Genomic DNA, 23,801 nt, shown 5'->3' with positions numbered 1-23,801 from the left:
AGAAAGAAAAGTATTCTGTATGCTTGAGATTCAGTGTTTGAACTGGAGGATGTAAAAGGCTATGAACTTTAAAAGATCATATATAGAGAAACATACATAAATTTAGTCCATATAGAGTATGTTTTGTGCAATGCTAAAGTATTGTTTCCCCATCAAGCACAGGAACATTTGAAAAATGGACATAGTGTGGAGAAAACTGACTCTTTGGCTCTCATTCAGTCAGTGTGTGTGTGTCTGTGTGCAGTGTGAGCCACAATTGTGGTGAGGTACTTAGAATAACTGAGTACTTTGCAAAAATGTCATAGATTCACAGAGAAGATGGCTTCCTATTATGGATGTTGTGTGCCAAAACACAAGTTCTCCAAGCGTGAAGTACTCTGATTAACTGAGTACATGTCGCTCAATGCTAAACTGCTATTCCCCATCAAGAGGAAAGTTAGAAATATAGGTGAAATGGACTGGGCCTGGGCCAAACTGGCGCACCTGTTCAATGCTAGTGTTTTGACACTGCACTCAGGAAGTACTTAGATTAACTGAGTACTTTGCAAAAATGTCATAGATACACAGAGAAGATGGCTTCCTATTATGTATTTTGTGTGCCAAAACACAAGTTCTCCAAGCGTGAAGTACTCTGATTAACTGAGTACATGTCGCTCAATGCTAAACTGCTATTCCCCATCAAGAGGAAAGTTAGAAATATAGGTGAAATCGATTGGGTCTGGGGGAAACTGGCGCACCTGTTCAATGCTAGTGCTTTGACACAGCACTCAGGAAGTACGTATTAAATACATGCTATTACGTCAGGAGACCAGTGCCCCTGTTTTATTGATGGTAAGTAGTTCAGGATTTAAAGCAAACTAAATGTGCATCTCCTTACAAGAGGCATACAGGGAGATGGGTGACTAAAATTATGTCAGGTGTACACCTTATACATCTATCACATTTTGTGTGCACGAAAGGAAAGATGTTAACATATCACCTCAATGCATTTCATCTAATTTATACTTAAAGGATTAAGCATGATAAGTGTTATACTCTATTAAGAACATCTCTAAACAAGATAAGGTGTCAATCATGTAGCATTACAAATTCTACCTAGTTGACACAGCCATGTAAATTAACACTTATGTTTGATAAGGTTTTGCATTTATCCAGTACGCAGTTGTCCTTTATTTTCAATAAGTTGTATATTAAAATGTATTTTTAAAAGTATCATAGATATGATGTCAGATTTTTCTGATCATCGAAGGAGAGCTGGCAAGCCAAGTCCAGATGTGGGAGCTGAGACGGTAGGAGGCAGGCGAGTCATGATGCTGGAGACATGAATTGTGAAGTTGTAGTCACCACTGCTGCGACACAGGAGGCTGGAGGGCAAAGAAAACACTGTGGTAAGGGAGAGAGAGGGAGGGAGGGAGGGAGAGAGAGAGAGAGAGAGACACTCACAGGAGGACTGAAGATCCCACGAGACGGTAGGAGGCAGGCGAGTCATGATGCTGGAGACATGAATTGTGAAGTTGTAGTCACCACTGCTGCGACACAGGAGGCTGGAGGGCAAAGAAAACACTGTGGTAAGGGAGAGAGAGGGAGGGAGGGAGGGAGAGAGAGAGAGAGAGAGAGACTCACAGGAGGACTTAAGATCCCACGAGACGGTAGGAGGCAGGCGAGTCATGATGCTGGAGACATGAATTGTGAAGTTGTAGTCACCACTGCTGCGACACAGGAGGCTGGAGGGCAAAGAAAACACTGTGGTAAGGGAGAGAGAGGGAGGGAGGGAGGGAGAGAGAGAGAGAGAGAGAGAGAGAGACACTCACAGGAGGACTGAAGATCCCACGAGACGGTAGGAGGCAGGCGAGTCATGATGCTGGAGACATGAATTGTGAAGTTGTAGTCACCACTGCTGCGACACAGGAGGCTGGAGGGCAAAGAAAACACTGTGGTAAGGGAGAGAGAGGGAGGGAGAGAGAGAGAGAGAGAGAGAGAGACACTCACAGGAGGACTGAAGATCCCACGAGACGGTAGGAGGCAGGCGAGTCATGATGCTGGAGACATGAATTGTGAAGTTGTAGTCACCACTGCTGCGACACAGGAGGCTGGAGGGCAAAGAAAACACTGTGGTAAGGGAGAGAGAGGGAGGGAGGGAGGGAGAGAGAGAGAGAGAGAGAGACACTCACAGGAGGACTGAAGATCCCACGAGACGGTAGGAGGCAGGCGAGTCATGATGCTGGAGACTGTGGGTGGAGTGGGGTGGGTATGGTGTGAATGGATGTGAAGGGGTGGGAGTGTGGAGGGGGGTGGATGGAAAGGGGGGGAAGAAGGGGAGGGAGTTGTTTTTATACTCTTTTTGTATTTTTTCTGGGAGGGCGAAGGGCAGGAGGGGGAGGGAGTGAGGCAGGGGGGGAAGAAGGGGAGGGAGTTGTTTTTATACTCTTTTTGTATTTTTTCTGGGAGGGCGAAGGGCAGGAGGGGGAGGGAGTGAGGCAGGGGGGGAAGAAGGGGAGGGAGTTGTTTTTATACTTTTTTTGTATTTTTTCTGGGAGGGCGAAGGGCAGGAGGGGGAGGGAGTGAGGCAGGGGGGGAAGAAGGGGAGGGAGTTGTTTTTATACTTTTTTTGTATTTTTTCTGGGAGGGCGAAGGGCAGGAGGGGGAGGGAGTGAGGCGGGGGGAAGAAGGGGAGGGAGTTGTTTTTATACTTTTTTTGTATTTTTTCTGGGAGGGCGAAGGGCAGGAGGGGGAGGGAGTGAGGCGGGGGGGAAGAAGGGGAGGGAGTTGTTTTTATACTTTTTTTGTATTTTTTCTGGGAGGGCGAAGGGCAGGAGGGGGAGGGAGTGAGGCAGGGGGGGAAGAAGGGGAGGGAGTTGTTTTTATACTCTTTTTGTATTTTTTCTGGGAGGGCGAAGGGCAGGAGGGGGAGGGAGTGAGGCAGGGGGGGAAGAAGGGGAGGGAGTTGTTTTTATACTTTTTTTGTATTTTTTCTGGGAGGGCGAAGGGCAGGAGGGGGAGGGAGTGAGGCAGGGGGGGAAGAAGGGGAGGGAGTTGTTTTTATACTTTTTTTGTATTTTTTTCTGGGAGGGCGAAGGGCAGGAGGGGGAGGGAGTGAGGCAGGGGGGGAAGAAGGGGAGGGAGTTGTTTTTATACTTTTTTTGTATTTTTTCTGGGAGGGCGAAGGGCAGGAGGGGGAGGGAGTGAGGTAGGGGGGGAAGAAGGGGAGGGAGGAGTGGTGACAAGAGGGTGCAGCTCCCTCGTTAACAGTGGAGCCATTCACGGGGTGGGAGGGGTACCGCGAAGTGCTTCTAGCAAGACCTGCAGTGCCCCTGTCACGTGACGAATGTGTCGAACGGATTCTTCAGCACAGTCGTTCATGTGCTCCACCCCTGCTAAGATGGTAACCACCGCCGTGTAAATGTCCTCCACTGTTACAGAACTGGGCGGAGGATCTGTGTTTGTGGCAGCGTGAGCCACAATAGTGGTCGCTGCAACAGGGGTGGTGGCCGTTGCAGGGTTGGTCCCACAATCTCTGGTTGAGGGTCGGAGGGGGGCAAAACAGGTGGAACAACGGTTGGGGCTTTGAATGGGGAGTGGGGATGTTGACAAAGGCGGCGAAGAGGAGGGGGATGCCAATATATCTGTAATGAAAAAGAGCATGAAAAGCAGGTGGACATTGAAAAGACAATTATGTACAGTGGAAGCATCTATGAGACAAACTTGGTTCTTTTTGTTACATATGAACAAACCTAAGCATTTTATATTATATTATTAAAATTCAAGTGATGTCTTAAATCATAAATGTGTTTATTAATTGTACACTTGATGTACGTTGTAAAAATGAATAAAAGCTTTTACAGTACAAAAATTACAGAATAAAAATATCATAACACTTACCGGACTGGACAGAGAGGTCGCTAAATCTGTCCAGGATGGGGGTTGAGGCAGTACTCATTGAGGTACGTGGGAGGGCTGGGGGAGAGGCGATGACAGAGGGTCGAATTTCAGGGAAAAGTTTAAGGCAGAACTTGGGTTTAGGGGGTGGGAGGGAGGGGGAACAGGGCATTGGGAATGAAGGGGCAGGGCAGGGTTTGGGGCGTTTTTTTAGGGGGATCCTAGAGGGTGGTCTAGGGCGTCGGTGGGGGGAAGTTGGATGAGACTGGGCGGAGGTGGAAGGGGGTTGGGACGTTGGATGGGACTGGGCGGAGGTGGAAGGGGGTTGGGACGTTGGATGGGACTGGGCGGAGGTGGAAGGGGGTTGGGACGTTGGATGGGACTGGGCGGAGGTGGAAGGGGATTGGGAGGTGGGGCGTCTGCGGGGGATAAGGAACGGCCGGTCAGGGATAGGGGTGTCTTCCTCCTCCTCCTCCTCCTCCTCCTCCTCCTCTTCCTGATCCTCCTCCTCCTCTTCCTCCTCACTCGCATCTGAAGACATAAATGCATGTAGTGTCAGAAGTATATGAAAAACTGTTAATGTTTAAAATGTTTGTCTGCGCGCGATTGTCTTTCGAGTTTTTGACCTGTCAACGTTTAAAATACATGATTGTTCAACACAGATATTATGACTGCACACCTTATACCCACCCGATATTTTACTGTAACATACCTGGGGTGTTGTACAGATTGCGGCGGACAGCCCGGACCCATGCAGGGTGATGTAGCCTGAGCTCGCGGGCTTTTTTCTTCAAATCCTCAACCTATTACATAATGGAGAGACATGAGTGAGCCATGATATATGGTTCATAGAGAATAGCACGTGGACAAATCGCGCAGACATGATATATATATATGCATTGAAAGCAGTGCATGGAAATAGATTGCAAGCATAATAATTATGTAAATTTTGAAAACCCGACTGGAATACAGCTAATTAAATCAAATAAGTACATGAGAGACACCATTATCAACTGCACAATTTTTCAGCAGATGTATGATGACGCAGTGCGCGATTTCAGGAGATGCGTATCCATTTTTGCCTTCCGCGCAAAAAAAAAAATTCTTTATCCGCGCCAATTTGTCAGCGCGCAATTGTCTATGAACAACATGTATTTGATAAATACTTACGGAGCGCGGTGTGATAGCGCGGGCGTTGAACAGCTGCGCAAGTTTTCCCCAGGCCCTGTCCATTTCACCTATATTGCGTCTTTTCCCCTTAACGGGGAAAAGCAGTTTAGCATTGAGCGTGAAGTACTCAGTTAATATGAGTACTTCACGCTCGGAGAAGTTGGGCTTCCGCCCACGGAAACCCACATAGGATGCCATCTTCTCTGTGAATCTATGACGTTTTTGCAAAGCTTAAATACCAGTCACATGACCGATGTTGTGTGAATATCGTGAGATTTCCCCTTTTCAGCGCTGCTATTGGTTATCTAAAACACGTGTTAAATGGTCAATAGTCAAACAGATTTTACTACATTGTAGTGATGAAATGCACATATTAATTGAGTATGTGTGTATTTTATAGTATATAGTTTTGTAGTAATTGATTGAAACACAATTAGCGTTAGCATGGCGCGCATATGTGTTGAAACGCGTGATGACATCAGCTTGTCTCCATTAGTGCATAATGATGACGTATATCATCATACTAAAGTTATAGTACTTTTTCACGCAATTGACGGATTAGTTTCCCAGTGCGCAATTGACGGGTTTTAGTATAATGAGCGCAAGTTAAAAATGCGGACGAACAGAGTTAATGGGAAATCTGAATAAATGGTGATATTTGTAAATGCGGGTGGGGGGCCTAATTGCAAAGCTTAAATACCAGTCACATGACCGATGTTGTGTGAATATCGTGAGATTTCCCCTTTTCAGCGCTGCTATTGGTTATCTAAAACACGTATTAAATGGTCAATAGTCAAACAGATTTTACTACATTGTAGTGATGAAATGCACATATTAATTGAGTATGTGTGTATTTTATAGTATATAGTTTTGTAGTAATTGATTGAAACACAATTAGCGTTAGCATGGCGCGCATATGTGTTGAAACGCGTGATGACATCAGCTTGTCTCCATTAGTGCATAATGATGACGTATATCATCATACTAAAGTTATAGTACTTTTTCGCGCAATTGACGGATTAGTTTCCCAGTGCGCAATTGACGGGTTTTAGTATAATGAGCGCAAGTTAAAAATGCGGACGAACAGAGTTAATGGGAAATCTGAATAAATAAATAAATAAATAAGCTATTACAGTGTTTGAATATGGGAAACACATAAGAACAATAAAATTATATTAATTTTAAAAAGATCAGGGAGTCATGAGTAAATTATTGTAATTATTACACATCATTTTCCACTCCTAATATATTAATACAGTCATACATCACATATGTTTGTGAAGAGGGATGCAGAGAAAGCACAGTTACTTACCGTAACAGGTGTTATCCAGGGACAGCAGGCAGATATTCTTAACGCATGGGTGACGTCACTGACGGAGCCCCGGTACAGACCTTTTTAACTAGAAAGTTCTAGTTGGCCGCACCATGCGCGAGTGCCTTCACGCCCGACGGAGGAGAGCGTGGTCCCCAGTTAGGATAAGCCAGCTAAGAAGCCAACCCGGGGAGGAGGGTGGGACGTAAGAATATCTAGTGAGTAGTGTGTAACGTCACCCATGCGTTAAGAATATCTGCCTGCTGTCCCTGGATAACACCTGTTACGGTAAGTAACTGTGCTTTACTGCTCAATGCAGAAAGTAGGTATCATTATCCTAAGGTGTGTATCGGGTCGTTTGTTCATTCTTATCTTTGTCCTAAAGTTAAGTGACCTAATGTTAACATGAAAATGGAATCTAAGTCACTCTGCACTGATAATATGCCACCAGGTCAATTGTACAGGAGATGATTTAACCTACATAAATGAAGGAATTGAAAATTATATTTTTCTATTGGAATTGTGAACTTGAAAATGGATGAAATAAACCTTTTAGAAAATGTACATTTAGTGGAAGAACTTCAGATGTATTCATTTGGAAGCATTGGATGTTGGCAGGGATATGTTCTTTAGAGGATGTAATAACTAATAGTAAACTGCTTGACTTTTCACAATTGCAACATATATTTGGTCTAAATAAATCACAATATTTTATGCTTTCAGGTGGTATAACTTAATAGCTGGACTTGTAAATAAAACAACAAAACATGGTCTTAGAGACATTTGGAGCATTGAGATTAAGCATTCAATTGATGCATCTCAATGGCTACAACTTTGGCCTAAAAAATATTGCCACTATCATCTTGAGGCTGGGACATTAGATCATCTTTTATTGTATTGTCCATATATATTATTAGTTTAGAAATCAATGTTGCCTCAAATAAATAGGATGAAGGACAATCCAGTAGCCTTGACTTATTATTGTATTATGGCAAATTATGTATTTAATTATGTCGGAATAAATATGATTTCAGGAAATGTTATTCATGTTTTAATCTTACATCAAGTGTTAAAAAAAAAAACAAATTTTAATTTAAATGCAGCACTTGCAATTCTTTCTAACACTTAATTGTTTCCATTGTGTCCTTACGTGTTACTTAGTTGGATAGTACAATACAAATTTACATTTAATGGCATAGTTATTAATGTCATACTAACATAAAGAAAACAACAAAATGTTTTAAACATTGGTAAATGTTTATTAAAATATTGCATATGTGATAAACATGTAATACACATATGTTCAAATGCAGTGTCAACAACACAAAATCTTTCAGTTCACCATACATGATCTTTTATGTACAACATACTGAATTATATCTTTATTCGTTTTAAATCATAAACAAGTGTGCAATAATATATCCATTAAAGGTGGCACAGCAGTTAAACATCAGTGACAGTGAGTAAGGATGTGGTTATAGCAGTGAAAAAACATCAGGAGCAAATTAACAGACAGTTTAAGTGAAACAGTAGAAACAACAGTCTGGACCACCAAAAGGAGTGGGGGACATAGACAATTTAAAGTGTATCATCTGTTCATGCACCATGTGTGGAAATCACACATTTTGCTATACGACCTTTGAAAAAGAAAGACCATACACACCCTTCAAATTAAATGAGCAACAGTGGGAGAGAGTGAGATATTGGCAGAGCAGTTAACCAACATCTGTGAGAGTGAGAGCAGTGGTTTCAGAGACAGCACCTGACTGACATTCTGCTGGGGGGGGACTCTGCTTCTGGGTCCTGCAAAGGCCAACACCTGACTGCCATCATCACGTTTGCACCCTTGTCAACCCATTCTGGGTCCTGCAAAGGCCAACACATGACTGCCACCATCAGGTTTGCACCCCTGTCAACCCATTCTGGGTCCTCATCTTTTTCTGAATCTCATGGCTTCAGAGACAGCACCTGACTGACATTTCTGCTTATGTACTTTCTAGGCCACCAAAAACAAGGGAGGAAATGTACAATTTCAAGTTTTTCAAATTTTCCTTAACACAGCCGCTTTCCCTGAAGCCGCTCCATCCAAGACACCATCTGACCTTCCCTACGTGAAGGAAAAAGCCTTTGAACACCACCCACAACACCTTGAAAATGTCAAAGCGAGTACAGTATGCTTGAGTGGGTTACCTTGCTCGGCATAAAAAACCTTCACGCTTGGCACATGTCAGAGCAGTGGATACTAGGATAGGTAGGGGTCAGAGGAGGGCTTCAGAGAAGCAGTTAACCAACAGTAGTGGGAGAGAGAGATATTGGCAGAGCAGTTAACCAACATCTGTGGAGTGAGAGCAACAGTTGGCAGAGCAGTTAACCAACAGTAGTGGGAGAGTGAGATATTGGCAGAGCAGTTAACCAACATCTGTGGAGTGAGAGCAACAGTTGGCAGAGCAGTTAACCAACAGTAGTGGGAGAGAGAGATATTGGCAGAGCAGTTAACCAACATCTGTGGAGTGAGAGCAACAGTTGGCAGAGCAGTTAACCAACAGTAGTGGGAGAGAGAGATATTGGCAGAGCAGTTAACCAACATCTGTGGAGTGAGAGCAACAGTTGGCAGAGCAGTTAACCAACAGTAGTGGGAGAGTGAGATATTGGCAGAGCAGTTAACCAACATCTGTGGAGTGAGAGCAACAGTTGGCAGAGCAGTTAACCAACAGTAGTGGGAGAGAGAGATATTGGCAGAGCAGTTAACCAACATCTGTGGAGTGAGAGCAACAGTTGGCAGAGCAGTTAACCAACAGTAGTGGGAGAGAGAGATATTGGCAGAGCAGTTAACCAACATCTGTGGAGTGAGAGCAACAGTTGGCAGAGCAGTTAACCAACAGTAGTGGGAGAGAGAGATATTGGCAGAGCAGTTAACCAACATCTGTGGAGTGAGAGCAACAGTTGGCAGAGCAGTTAACCAACAGTAGTGGGAGAGAGAGATATTGGCAGAGCAGTTAACCAACATCTGTGGAGTGAGAGCAACAGTTGGCAGAGCAGTTAACCAACAGTAGTGGGAGAGAGAGATATTGGCAGAGCAGTTAACCAACATCTGTGGAGTGAGAGCAACAGTTGGCAGAGCAGTTAACCAACAGTAGTGGGAGAGAGAGATATTGGCAGAGCAGTTAACCAACATCTGTGGAGTGAGAGCAACAGTTGGCAGAGCAGTTAACCAACAGTAGTGGGAGAGTGAGATATTGGCAGAGCAGTTAACCAACATCTGTGGAGTGAGAGCAACAGTTGGCAGAGCAGTTAACCAACAGTAGTGGGAGAGAGAGATATTGGCAGAGCAGTTAACCAACATCTGTGGAGTGAGAGCAACAGTTGGCAGAGCAGTTAACCAACAGTAGTGGGAGAGAGAGATATTGGCAGAGCAGTTAACCAACATCTGTGGAGTGAGAGCAACAGTTGGCAGAGCAGTTAACCAACAGTAGTGGGAGAGTGAGATATTGGCAGAGCAGTTAACCAACATCTGTGGAGTGAGAGCAACAGTTGGCAGAGCAGTTAACCAACAGTAGTGGGAGAGTGAGATATTGGCAGAGCAGTTAACCAACATCTGTGGAGTGAGAGCAACAGTTGGCAGAGCAGTTAACCAACAGTAGTGGGAGAGAGAGATATTGGCAGAGCAGTTAACCAACATCTGTGGAGTGAGAGCAACAGTTGGCAGAGCAGTTAACCAACAGTAGTGGGAGAGAGAGATATTGGCAGAGCAGTTAACCAACATCTGTGGAGTGAGAGCAACAGTTGGCAGAGCAGTTAACCAACAGTAGTGGGAGAGTGAGATATTGGCAGAGCAGTTAACCAACATCTGTGGAGTGAGAGCAACAGTTGGCAGAGCAGTTAACCAACAGTAGTGGGAGAGAGAGATATTGGCAGAGCAGTTAACCAACATCTGTGGAGTGAGAGCAACAGTTGGCAGAGCAGTTAACCAACAGTAGTGGGAGAGAGAGATATTGGCAGAGCAGTTAACCAACATCTGTGGAGTGAGAGCAACAGTTGGCAGAGCAGTTAACCAACAGTAGTGGGAGAGTGAGATATTGGCAGAGCAGTTAACCAACATCTGTGGAGTGAGAGCAACAGTTGGCAGAGCAGTTAACCAACAGTAGTGGGAGAGTGAGATATTGGCAGAGCAGTTAACCAACATCTGTGGAGTGAGAGCAACAGTTGGCAGAGCAGTTAACCAACAGTAGTGGGAGAGAGAGATATTGGCAGAGCAGTTAACCAACATCTGTGGAGTGAGAGCAACAGTTGGCAGAGCAGTTAACCAACAGTAGTGGGAGAGAGAGATATTGGCAGAGCAGTTAACCAACATCTGTGGGAGTGAGAGCAACAGTTGGCAGAGCAGTTAACCAACAGTAGTGGGAGAGTGAGATATTGGCAGAGCAGTGGTTTCAGAGACAGCACCTGACTGACATTTTGCTGGGGGGGGGACTCTGCTTCTGGGTCCTGCAAAGGCCAACACCTGACTGCCACCATCACGTTTGCACCCTTGTCAACCCATTCTGGGTCCTGCAAAGGCCAACACATGACTGCCACCATCAGGTTTGCACCCCTGTCAACCCATTCTGGGTCCTCATCTTTTTCTGAATCTCATGGCTTCAGAGACAGCACCTGACTGACATTTTGCTGGGGGGGGACTCTGCTTCTGGGTCCTGCAAAGGCCAACACCTGACTGCCACCATCACGTTTGCACCCCTGTCAACCCATTCTGGGTCCTCATCTTTTTCTGAATCTCATGGCTTCAGAGACAGCACCTGACTGACATTTCTGCTTATGTACTTTCTAGGCCACCAAAAACAAGGGAGGAAATGTACAATTTCAAGTTTTTCAAATTTTCCTTAACACAGCCGCTTTCCCTGAAGCCGCTCCATCCAAGACACCATCTGACCTTCCCTACGTGAAGGAAAAAGCCTTTGAACACCACCCACAACACCTTGAAAATGTCAAAGCGAGTACAGTATGCTTGAGTGGGTTACCTTGCTCGGCATAAAAAACCTTCACGCTTGGCACATGTCAGAGCAGTGGATACTAGGATAGGTAGGGGTCAGAGGAGGGCTTCAGAGAAACTCCTGGGGGAGAGATCCTGAGCACAACAGTTTGCAGGCCTGTAGCTTTCGGGCCACCAAAAGGAGAGGGGGACATAGACATTTCTATTATCCTCAGGAAACTTCCCGTCTGAGCAAGGCCATATTATGATCACCCCTATTATAAAAAATGCGAATGAACCACCCAATTCCCCATCTAACTATAGACCGATCGCCAGTATCCCCTTATTCACCAAAATTGCGGAGGGGCTGGTAAAGGCGGAACTCTCTGCATACCTTGATAAATTTAACATACTCAGCGACTTTCAATCAGGCTTTCGTACTGACCACAGCACGGAAACCATCTTAGCTTCCCTTCTCGACCACCTACACACGCTCTTCAGTCAGGGCTCAAGTGCCTTAATCATACAACTTGACCTGAGCAGCGCTTTTGACCTGGTAGACCACACCATTCTCCTTGAATGCCTGGCTCACATCGGCATCTCAGACCAGGTCCTTAACTGGTTTCAGGGGTTCCTAAGAAATAGATCCTACAAAGTATGCAAGAACAACTCTTTCTCTTACAGCTGGGACAACACCTGCGGGGTCCCGCAGGGCTCCCCCTTATCCCCCACCCTATTCAACATCTACCTGGCCTCCCTAGGCAACCTTCTTCATAACCTCAAGCTCAAATTCTTCATTTATGCAGACGACATCACAATATCCATCCCACTCACCAACTTTTCACATGAAATACTCGACCACACTACAAACATCCTCAACCAGATCGAACTCTGGATGCTAGCATTCAGACTGAAACTAAACCCCGATAAATCTAAATTCTTCCTAGCCACCCCCAACGACAAAATCAAAGAAACTACAATTCAACTGAAAGGAATGACCTTCCCACTCGAACCAACCTTAAAAATCCTGGGAGTCACGCTGGATAAAAATCTTTCTTTAGAAAATCACACCGACCTCGTCATCAGGAAAAGCTTCTCTGCACTTTGGAAACTTCGCACTATAAAAAAATACTTCAATGACACTTCCTTCCGCCTTCTTGTACAATCCTCTATCCTCAGCATTCTAGATTATTGCAACATCATATACCTTAACGCCACGAAGAAAACAACCAGAAGACTAAAAATAATCCAGAATACCGCCGTGCGCCTCATCTTTGGCCTAAAGAAATGGGAACATGTCACCCCATTCTACCACCAACTCCACTGGCTGCCTTTCGAGTCTAGAGTCCTTTACAAATTCGCATGCTTCTGTTACAGGGCGGTAAATGGTTCCTCACCAAGTTACATCAACCCTCACTTCAACCTCTACCGCACCAACAAGAAATCCCGTCGTATTCAGCTGTTCGCCTTCCCCTCACCCAAACTTTGTCACTTCAAAAGATTCCTTGATAGAACTTTCGCCTTCCAAGCTGCCAAGCTGAACCCATGGCTAGCACAAATGATACTAGAGGCCCCCACTTACCTCAGCTTCAGAAAATCACTTAAAACTTACCTATTCCGCAAACAAGACCCAAACTGTACCCCCCCCTGACAATTTCTCCCCAATCCGGCCCCCTTATGAGGCCTTCCCCCCTTTTTTCCCCTCTTTCCGCATCCTCTGTCTAGTTCAAATAAAGCTGATAAATAATTGAAACTCTGTTATTCTGTACTTCAAATAACAAATCTGTAATTCTGACAAATAATTGTAAATCTGCCTGTCTAAGCAGACCCTAATGTAACTCAATGTAAACCGCCTTGAACTCGCATGGGTATGGCGGTATATAAAAATAAACTATTATTATTATTATTATTATTTCAAAGTGTCTCTCCTGTTCCTGCAGCATATGTGCTTGGGAGACCATATGGACATGTCAAAGCAAATTTCAAATCACAAAGTGCACACAATTGTAGCATAGCAACAGGAAAACCTGAACTTCAACATCAAACTCTACAGTTCCAGATTATGTGCTATACCACGGAGATATTGAAAGAGAGGTGTTTGTCCATATGTTGGCAGCAGCGTTGTTAGTCTTTGCGTCACTCTCACATACGTGCTCTTACTGCTGGGTGGTGCGCGGTTACCAGCCTGGAATCGAGCAAGCAGCTGTTCTGTGTGATCTTGCTCACGCTGTATATGTTCAAGGAGTTTAAAGATGGTTGGATGGTGGCATGCAACAGAGGATTGAAATGCATGGTGCCAACCTTCAACGGAATTATTGGTCCGAGGCAGTCCATCTTCCACACGGGAGCGCATATTCCACAGAGGAATAGGAAAAGGTGGCACCCGTCTCCCATTTGGCCGCAATCTCCCGATGTAATTGTCTTCCCAATAGTCATACACCAGGGTCAGTTCATCTGGTCGACTCTCCTCCAAGGTCTGGAAACACTCAGCAACATCATCCACAGGAACAAAACTTAATGCTAACAGCATTTTGGTGAACATTCTTACTCTCTCCTCATCTCTATAGCTGGCGGTCAGTCCCTCATGTTGAATTCTGCGCCACAATGATTGACCCAGATGGAACAGGCAGCCAGAAACTGTAGCATTGGGAAATACAGTGCGGGCAGCTTGCAGACTTGCTCTCTCAAAGTCCATCAAGATTGTCAATGGTGCCAACGTGTTTCTGGTTTCCAGCAGTTTCCTCAACACACGTTCATAGTCCTCCTCCCTTTTACTGTTCAACAACACGTAGACCATGGGAAGTGCACGATTGTCTACAAATGCATGGATGGTAAAGACTTGGACAAACAAATGGGGGGCAACTTTGAATGTCCCATCCATGAACCAATGTCCATGTTGCTCCAACACCTCAAGATTAGATTCTGTAGTGAAAATGAATATGCGTCTTTCATCATTTTCACCTGAATCCCACAACAGTAATTGTTCACCACGTGTGCTTCTTTGTAGCGGCTCAGGAATTTGTATGTCTCTTATGCACCTGGGATTACCCATTGCTAGATGGCCTGCATTTCTCTTTCTATTAACTGTTCTCTGCATGGAGGTGTATGCAGGCAATAATGTAGCGGCTTCTAAACTTGTACCAGCTGTTGTGCCATGAATGATCTGACGTGGCCTTTCAACCGTAGCCACAGCTCTTTCACGTATGTCTCCCATCATTCGATCAGCTTCAATTCTAGCATTGTTGGGTGCATGCACATGCGCCGTTATCTCAACAGAAGATCCATCAACGAGCCTCTTTCTTCTTCCCACACAGTCACGGCGCACACACCTCCAGGACGTGGATCCGTCTGCCATCACTCGGTCACGCCGATATCGATAGCCCTCATTAACCCAGTGCTCTCTCCCACGCTGTGAAGTTATTACTTCCATGTCTATGTCAAATCACTCCTGAAACCATACAATTAATAACATTATCCTATTTTGACTTGCAATTGATATACAATTGCCTATATCATGAATGCACTACTCAAAAGAACATCATACCTGTAAGACTGGAAGTATATCGATGAAACCCTCAGGAACTGTAGTCGACCTTCAACCCTGAACCAGTACCTGCAAGAATTATAACATGCATGTAAACTTAATGTTCACCCCCCACCAATCTCCAGCACACAAAAAAACATGCAAAGGTCAAATAGGTGAGGTTAGGCCATACATATGTAGAGTTTAGTGCTATGGCACAACACCATATACCTGCAAGGGTGCGATCCCTGTCAGGAAAACACTGAAGATGTCTGTCCTCTGTTGACTGTGGTGTCTTGATTGTAGTCTGTTGATTGTAGTCACCTTCAGTAGTAGATTAGATAAGGTTATTATATACATAGGACATACAAATCCCTATAGGTAAAGTTCAGTGCTATGGCACAACACCATATACCTGCAAGGGTGCGATTCCTGTCAGCAAAACACTGAAGATGTGTGTCCTCTGTTGATCGTGGTCTCTTGAATGTCCTCTGTTGATTGTAGTCACCTTCAGTAGTAGATTAGATAAGGTTATTATATACATAGGACATACAAATCCCTATATGTAAAGTTCAGTGCTATGGCACAACACCATATACCTGCAAGGGTGCGATTCCTGTCAGCAAAACACTGAAGATGTGTGTCCTCTGTTGATCGTGGTCTCTTGAATGTCCTCTGTTGATTGTAGTCACCTTCAGTAGTAGATTAGATAAGGTTATTATATACATAGGACATACAAATCCCTATACCTCTGTACTTACGTTGCCTCCAAGATTGAACTTCTAGACAACACTAGGGTTTCAGCAAATTCATATCCCTCAGCACATGACTGCAAGACTAAAATTTATAAGGTTAGCACATAGATATAACAAACAACACCCACTATGTCTGTACTTACCTTTGCAATCATACCTGTAATAGTTAAAATCTGGCTTGCCAACAATCATGGATTAAGAACGTCATTATACCTAATCGCAGACAGAAGGAAGGCAGAGAGGCCCAAAACAAGGACCCACAACAATTGTATACAATCACCCTCACTACACACCCAAGGCTAAAAGTGTACCCCAATAAGCCCTACCATCAGACTATTTATCCTATCCTATTGTTCCAATTTAGCAAAACCAAAAAATGAAGCTATGCATATACCTGTAAATGTGAATATCCTCTTATGTATGATACCTGCAAAAGAAAATGGTACCCAATGCCTTTATAAAACTATAAACCGTGAGCACACTCGGTTTTTAAAAAAATCTTTATTCATTTTAAATGACACATCATGTGTACAAGAATCAAAACATTAAAATGAAATACATCACATGTCAATCAAGTACCTCCCTTCCCAACCCACTTCCCCACTCTTACTTTTCCCAATATGAATGATAATAGTATAATTTAGACACCCTCCCAACAATAAGACAGTGTATCTTTAAATAGAAAATAGTGTATATTCATTACAGTAAGATGTTAATGTCTCCCTTTTTTATTGTTACTGTTCTTTCCATTTTGATAATGTGACATAATGAATTGTACCCAAAACTAGATACTTTCAAATTATTACTTATATGTTGAATGGTGACTCCTGTGCTGATATTTTCCTTTTTTTTTCTCATGCACTTACCCAATAATATTGCATCATTACATCATGATACAATCCTCAAATTAAACATATTCAGATACTAGTGTTGCTGGCATAAGAGTTTTTACCTCATGCCAACAAGTTTTTTTAGATATTTATTACTTTTAAAATCTATAACTCCATCCAATTATGCTTCCAATTAATATCCATCATCACATTATACATAATCTTAATACCATACCTCAACCTTCTCGCTCTTTTAACATGCGGGAAAACTAAGCGCAAGACGGGGTGTCCTTAAAAATCCGCGTTCCGTGCCCCTTTTCAGGTCCCTGCCCCTGACAGGGCTGGATGAGAAGGTTCATAGACAACGGCGCGAAAGACGAAAGCCAATTTAAGGCAAGGCGCGCCGCCGCACCAAATTACAGTTTTTAGGGGCTCCGACGGGGGGTTTTGTTCGGGAACCCCCTTCTGTTTACTTAATAGACATCGCGCCGGCGTTATCGGGGGTTTGGGGGTCGTAACCCTCCACATTATAGTAAAGTGGGGGGTTCCCCCCCCCTCGCCCTCCGTCGGAGCCCTAAAAACGGTCATTTAGAGCGGCGCGGCTTGCGCGCAATCGTCTATGAACCCGTCGGAGCCCTAAAAACAGTAATTTAGAAAGGTGCGGCATCGCGCGCTGCGCTCAATAGGGTGGGCACGCCTTTGACCCGGCGCGCCGGCGCGCTTTGGTTCATAGACAATTGCGCGCAAGACAAGATTTTTAAGGACCTGTGCGTTTAGATACGGGACCAAATCGCGGTTCATAGACAATTGCGCGTAAATATCACTGGTTCATAGACAATTGCGCGCAATACAAGAACTGAAAATGTAAATATCAACATACCTATATAAACTTGAGGATCAATTGCGCTGAGTTTTATGATCGCGATTGTCTTGCGCGCAATTGTCTATGAACCATACCCCCCTCCCTTTTCTTGCGCGTGAAGCGTAAATATAAACATACCTGTAAATGAAGAAATGTGGACGTTCGCTCTCACCAGAGGCGAGAAAAATCCGCGCAAGACAAATATTCGTTATAGATCAAGTACCAGCAAAACCAGATCTTTACCTATAACGGACACGGTCAGGCAGCGAAAGGAAGGCGGGAAAGGAAGGAGGACATATATAATGTAGAAACGTAACCATAGTAACGAAAATGCATTCACGTGACTTGTATTTAAATGCTGTTCGGAGAATATATATCATGAGATAACGTAACCATGGTAACGAAAATGCATTCACGTGACTTGTATTTTAATGCTGTTCGGAGAATATATATCATGAGATAACGTAACCATGGTAACGAAAATGCATTCACGTGATTTATGTTGAAAACGCAAAGAGTCAAGGGAATCATACATAACACACGTTGACGTGATGACGTGTTCACGTGCTGTACGTGCGCGTGTCCTCCGATGGTCAAGCGGCCTCTAGTGGCGCGCTCAGTTGTCTTGCGCTGAGTTGTCTTGCGCTCAATTGTCTTGCGCTCAATTGTCTTGCGCGGAGTTGTCGCTGCGCTGAATTGTCTTGCGCTGAGTTGTCGCTGCGCTGAATTGTCTTGCGCGCAATTGTCTTTGCGCTTATTTGTCTGCGCTATTTTGTCTGCGCGCGATTGTCTTGCGCGTTTTTGACCTGTCACCAGAATTGCTGCTGGCTGCCACTGATCCACTGAAAAGCAAGAGGAGAGTTGTAGAGATGCTAGATATGAGGTGAAGAAGGGGGCTAGGGAGAAAAGGAGAGACAGCAATGGTGTGGAGTGAAGAGAGAGATGCTGCTTGGAGAGACAGAAAATGTTGGACATGGGGAGGGGTGGGAGAGATAGTGGATAAGATGATGGAGGGGAAGGGGAGTGAGTGCATGGGGGGAGAGGGAGAAATATTGGCTTAGATGGACAGGAGAAAGGGGGAGATAGTATATTGGGAAGCAGGAGAAGTATTGCATAAGATGGTGGAGGGGAGAACAGATGGTGCATGGAGGAGAGAGGGAGAAATATTGGATTAGATGGTAAAGGGGAGGAAGGGATAGAGGGTGAAATATTGGATTAAATAGTGGAGGGGAGGAGGGGAGAGATGGTGCATGATGGAGAGAAGGAGAAATATTGGATTAGATGGTGAAGAGAAGGAAGGGAGGGATGATGCTTGGGGGGAGATGAAAGAGAGATGTTGGACCGAGGGCATATGGGAGGGAGAGAGAGATGTTGCACATGGGAGTGGATGAGAAAAAAGAGAGATACATAGAAGGAGAGGGTAGAGAAAAAAGAAGATGTTATATCCAGAAGCAGAAGGGAGTGATTCCAGACAATAGGAGTGAGGGAAGAGAGGAAGAATGCTGGACCATGGGGGATAGGGCAGGAGGGAAGAGAGAACAGACAGGGAAATGAAAAGCTACAAGGATGAAGAGCCAAGAAAGAGGGAGCAGATACTGGGCTAGAAGAGACTCAGAGCTAGTACTTGGAGATGTGCCTGCTGAATGGAAGAGAGTGAAAAGAAGATGAGGAAAGCTGAAACTAGTGACAACAAAGATAAAAATAAAAAAGAATATTTTTTTTAGAATAAAATAGTATTGTAGCTGTGTTGATAAACATTTATAAGCAGAAAATGGAAATATGGTGATCTATCTATTGGATTAATTTTAATATATATTTAACTAACTTTCAGAGACTAAAACCCCATTTTTCAGGTCAGGACAAGATACCATAACTGCAGTGTACTGTACTGACATGAGGAAGGAGGTTTTGGCCTCTGAAAGCGAATTGAAAAATGTATTAGTCCAATAAAATGATGTTATCTTGTTTTTCATCTTTTGTTTTATTTCTATTTTTTAATTTGCATTGACTTCTCTGAATATAAATGATAGTTAATTAAAATTTTCTTTGCTTTGTATAGTTTAATTATGTGAATACTATTATGTATCCTATATAATAAAAGGCTAACTCGCGCATGCGCACTCCTATTTGCTGTTCTGTGCGCTGTAGGTCTGTAGCTGCAGGAGTGCGCATGCGCGAGTCCCCAGTCTTACTTCTCTCTGACTACGGACCCACAAAGCCACCGCCGCGGCTCCTCTCTCATCTTCCGACGCAACTGCAGCGCATGAGAGGAGCCGCGGGGGCGCCTTTGTAAACGGCTCCCTTGCGGCGCTTTACAGAGAGTCTGACTACGGACCCACAAAGCCACCGCCGCGGCTCCTCTCTCATCTTCCGACGCAACTGCAGCGCATGAGAGGAGCCGCGGGGGCGCCTTTTAAAATGGCTCCCTTCTCCGAGTGCCCAGCCCCTCCTCCTTTTTTTGCGATCCATCGAGCGGCTCCCCAGCCTTCTTCCACCACCTACCGAGCCAGGCCCCGCCTCCCCGGTTCCACCCGACACGGCGCTGCCAGACCCGGACAGCTTCAAATAGGAGGAAATAACATTAGGACCCGACACTCACAGACCCGCGAGCAGGGTTGCCATGGAAACCCAGCCGCCATAACAACACAGCAAGACCGGTCCTGGAAGAGAAAGGGAAAGCAAGGCAGAAATTGGGTGAGAACAGGAGAGCAAAACAGTGAGAGGGGGCAAAAGGGGAAGGGGAGGAAGAGTGGGAGAAACCCTGGCCAAAACCAAAAATAAAAACAACCACTGCCACAGAGAGGGAAAGAGACGCTTCCATTTGGGCCAGGGAAGGGTGGGGCTTCTCGGTGGATTAATAGGCTCCAGGGACATGGGAGAAAAGGGGGCTGGAAGCTGAAAGGAAAAAGATGGGAGAAGAGGGCTGGGGGGGCTAAAAAATGAGTTTGGAGCTGGGGCTGAAAATAGGGGACATGTGAAGGAAGGAGGCTTTAACAGGCTTAAACACTAGAGGGGATCAGGAGTGACATGCACAGCAGGGGCTTAGAGGGCAAGAGAGCTGCAGTTGGAGAGACTGAGGAAGGGAATGTTCAGATAAAGAACAGAGACTGAAGAAGGAATAAAATAATAAAAAAAAGAGACACCTACAGGGAAACACAGGATCAGGAGCATACAGAGAAAACAGAAGCACATAAGCACATAAGCACATAAGCAATGCCTCTGCCGGGTCAGACCTGAGGTCCATCGTGCCCAGCAGTCCGCTCACGCGGCGGCCCAACAGGTCCAGAACCTGCGTAATAATCCTCTATCTATACCCCTCTATCCCCTTTTCCAACAGGAAATTGTCCAATCCTTTCTTAAACCCCAGTACCGTACTCTGCCCTATTACATCCTCTGGAAGCGCATTCCAGGTGTCCACCACCCGCTGAGTAAAGAAAAACTTCCTAGCATTTGTTTTGAATCTATCCCCTTCTAATTTTTCCGAATGCCCTCTTGTTCTTTTATGTTTTGAAAGTTTGAAGAAGTTTGAAGGAATCAGGAACATATACAAAAAGGAGAGCAGAGACCCCTGCAAGAAGAGAAAAAGAGCAAAGAGACTAGGGATGAGAAAGAGAGCAGAGATGCTTGCAGGGAGAAAAAGCTAAGCAGTAATGTTACAGCTTGAGAGTGCAGACTGAGGAAGAAAGCAGAGACAGCGCTACACAGGGAAATGGAGGGAGGAAAGAGACAGAAAGAAAAAGACAGACAGACATATATTCTAGCACCCGTTAATGTAACGGGCTTAACAACTAGTTGTTAATAAGATTATATTATGTGTATTTGAAGAATGAATGGAAGAAATGGAATTACAATTAGTACTATTATTGGGGGTGTGGGGTCTGGGGCAGAGCTTTTAGACCCCCCAAATAAAAAAGCATTCTTCTGCCTATGGTCTAAAAATTCAGATTTTAGGGGCTGTTTTAAATTTCAAATAAGAGCCTTCCAGCTGAAGGTTCACGGGAAGAGAGTTCCATAATTATGGAGCAACACAGGCATATGCAGTATTGCATGAAACATCCAGCCTCAAATGTTTATGAGAAGGAATTATCAAAGAGTTGTCTTGAGATGAACACAAGTTCTGCATCGGCTGATAAAAGGAGAAAGAGCGTATATATAAGTAGGAATTCCAGTATAGTAGGCAAGATGAGCCAAAGTTCAAAATGTTAAGCAATTCAAAATGAAATAGGTAAGTAAGGGCAACTATGAAGAAATGAGGAAAATGGTTAAAAATAAGCTAAAAAGATCAGTTGCAAAGGTTAGGACTGTAAACCAGGTGTGGATGTTATTTTTTTTTTTTTTTAACCATCATGGAAGCCCAGACTAGATGTATTCCACGTATTAACAAAGATGGAAAGAAGAGGACTTGAGCCAGCATGGTTAAAAATTGATGTGAAAGAGGCTATTAGAGCCACAAAAAATCCTTTAAAAAATGGAGAAAGGATCCAAAATAAGAAAATAAGAAAAAACACAAGCACTGGCAAGTTAAATGCAAAGCATTGTTAAAGAAAGCTAAGAAAGAATCTGAAGAGAAACTTGCCAAAGAGGCAAAAACTCATAACAATTTTTTTTTGGTACATCAGAAGCAGAAAACCTGTGAGGAAATCTGTGAGGCCATTGGATGATCAAGGAGCAAAAGGGGCACTCAGGGAGGTTAAGGCCATAGCGGAGAGACTGAATGAACTCTTTGTGTCAGTCTGTATGGAAGAAGATGTAAGAGATCTACCTGAACCGGAAATGGTTTTCAAGGATCTGAAAGAAATCTTGATGAATCTGGAAGATGTACTAAATCAAATCGATAAGTTAAAAGCGATAAATCACTTGGACCGGATGTATACATCCCAGGGTACAAAAAGAACTCAAACATGAAATTGCTTGCTGACCTGTTAGTGATCTGTAATCTGTCACAAAAATTGTTTGCAGTACATGAAGATTGGAGGGTGGCCAATGTTACGTGAATTTTCAAAAAGATCCAGGGGAGATCCAGGAAATTACAGACCGGTAAGCCTGACTTCAGTGCTGAGCAAAGGGATGGGCCAGCCAGGAACTTCCTCTCTGTTATCAGAATTGATGTCGGGTGGAAGGATTGTGCAGTCACTGCATGAAGATGATCTGTTAGTGCGGTGGTGGCTTGGAGAAATAGGCGGCGGCAGCCTGTTTTTAGCTTGCCTGTTCCGCTCCTTCTTAAAATGGGACATTTTGGCATCCCGAAGCTGTGCGTGGGGACAACAGAACAGGTGCGCTAAAAGTGAGATGGTCCCGTTCAAAACAGGGCGTATGGTCACATTAAGCATGACTGCTCCTTCTCAAAGAGCTATGGATATGCACAGCAAACATTTTTGGTTTGACTTAAACATCTAATTAGGGTTTTTCTTTTTTCAAATTCAAATTATTTGGATTATTTGAGTTTATTAAAGACAATGGGATAAGCCCCGTCATTTGCAGCATGCGGCCCTATAGGCAGGAGGGAGTTGGCTACCCTCCTGCCATTTTTTCATCCGAAGGTAAGGAGAGGGTCTGGGGATGTGTGAGGGGAGCCCAGGAATGTTAGGTGGATGTGAGGGAGGGGTGTGTGGAGATGTTGAGGGAGGTCCAGGATGTCAGGGGATCTCAGGGAAGGTCAGGGGGAAGGATGTAGGAATCCCCATCAGCTGAGCTGCCAAGAATCCCTGAAACTGGCTCAGCTGATGGGGATTCCTATGCTGCGATCAGCTGATGGGAAGCCTACGGATTTGTTTGGGGTTTTTTTTCGCTCTTTGGGTGATGGGAGGAGATCATGATCACTGAGGGAGTAAGGGGGGCATGCCTTAAATCCTTCAGTGGTCTTCTTGTCAGTTTGGGCACCTTTGTGGAACTTAGATGCCTGCAGTACATCCAGGTTGAAGCCCGCATAGTTCCCGCCCATAGCACACCTCCCAACATGCCTCTTTGATCTCTGGATACACAGCAGCTTAGAAGTGCTGCTGCAAGTGCATAAAGATGGTTTTATCAGCACTTGGACATCCCTGCTATTAGGACGTCTCAGTGCCGACTTAGGCTGGTTTTCGGACATTTTAAAGGTTTATCTTGTGTTTAACGTTTTAAAAATCAGTAAAATAATTTTATAAGTAATTCAGTGATTTATAAGTAGCTAATGTGCTTCTTTGAAAAAAGAAGTTACATGGTCAAATGTAAATTATAGATCAATCGAATTGCTGTATTTTGAATTATTTGAAGCCATAAGAACATAAGCAATGCCTCTGCTGGGTCAGACCTGAGGTCCATCTTGCCCAGCAGTCCGCTCACGCGGCGGCCCAACAGGTCCAGGACCTGAGCAGTAATCCTCTATTTATACCCTTCTATTCCCTTTTCCAGCAGGAAAATGTCCAATCCTCTCTTAAATCCCAGTACTGTATTCTGCCCTATAACGTCCTCTGGAAGCGCATTCCAAGTGTCCACCACACGTTGGGTAAAGAAGAACTTCCTGGCATT

At 44.4% G+C, this 23,801-nt stretch overlaps 2 protein-coding genes across 5 annotated transcripts in view; one reads left to right on the top strand and one right to left on the bottom strand.

The window, feature by feature from the left end:
* Window positions 1–23,801, top strand: part of NPAS3 (neuronal PAS domain protein 3) — a 1,959,780-nt gene that overhangs the window by 1,635,531 nt on the left and 300,448 nt on the right. The window lies entirely within an intron of this gene.
* Window positions 13,271–16,838, bottom strand: LOC117363481. Its single transcript, XM_033951271.1, has 3 exons — window positions 15,447–16,838; window positions 14,869–14,937; window positions 13,271–14,772 (listed from the first exon to the last, which is right to left on the bottom strand). Exon 3 carries the CDS (start codon window positions 14,752–14,754, stop codon window positions 13,372–13,374), a length of 1,383 nt encoding a protein of 460 aa, XP_033807162.1. The 5' UTR covers window positions 14,755–14,772; window positions 14,869–14,937; window positions 15,447–16,838; the 3' UTR covers window positions 13,271–13,371.

Source organism: Geotrypetes seraphini, chromosome 7, assembly GCF_902459505.1.
Source record: "Geotrypetes seraphini chromosome 7, aGeoSer1.1, whole genome shotgun sequence".
Taxonomy (NCBI): domain Eukaryota; kingdom Metazoa; phylum Chordata; class Amphibia; order Gymnophiona; family Dermophiidae; genus Geotrypetes; species Geotrypetes seraphini.
Note: the sequence above shows the minus strand (reverse complement) of the source record. Positions and strands in the feature narration are given on the sequence as shown.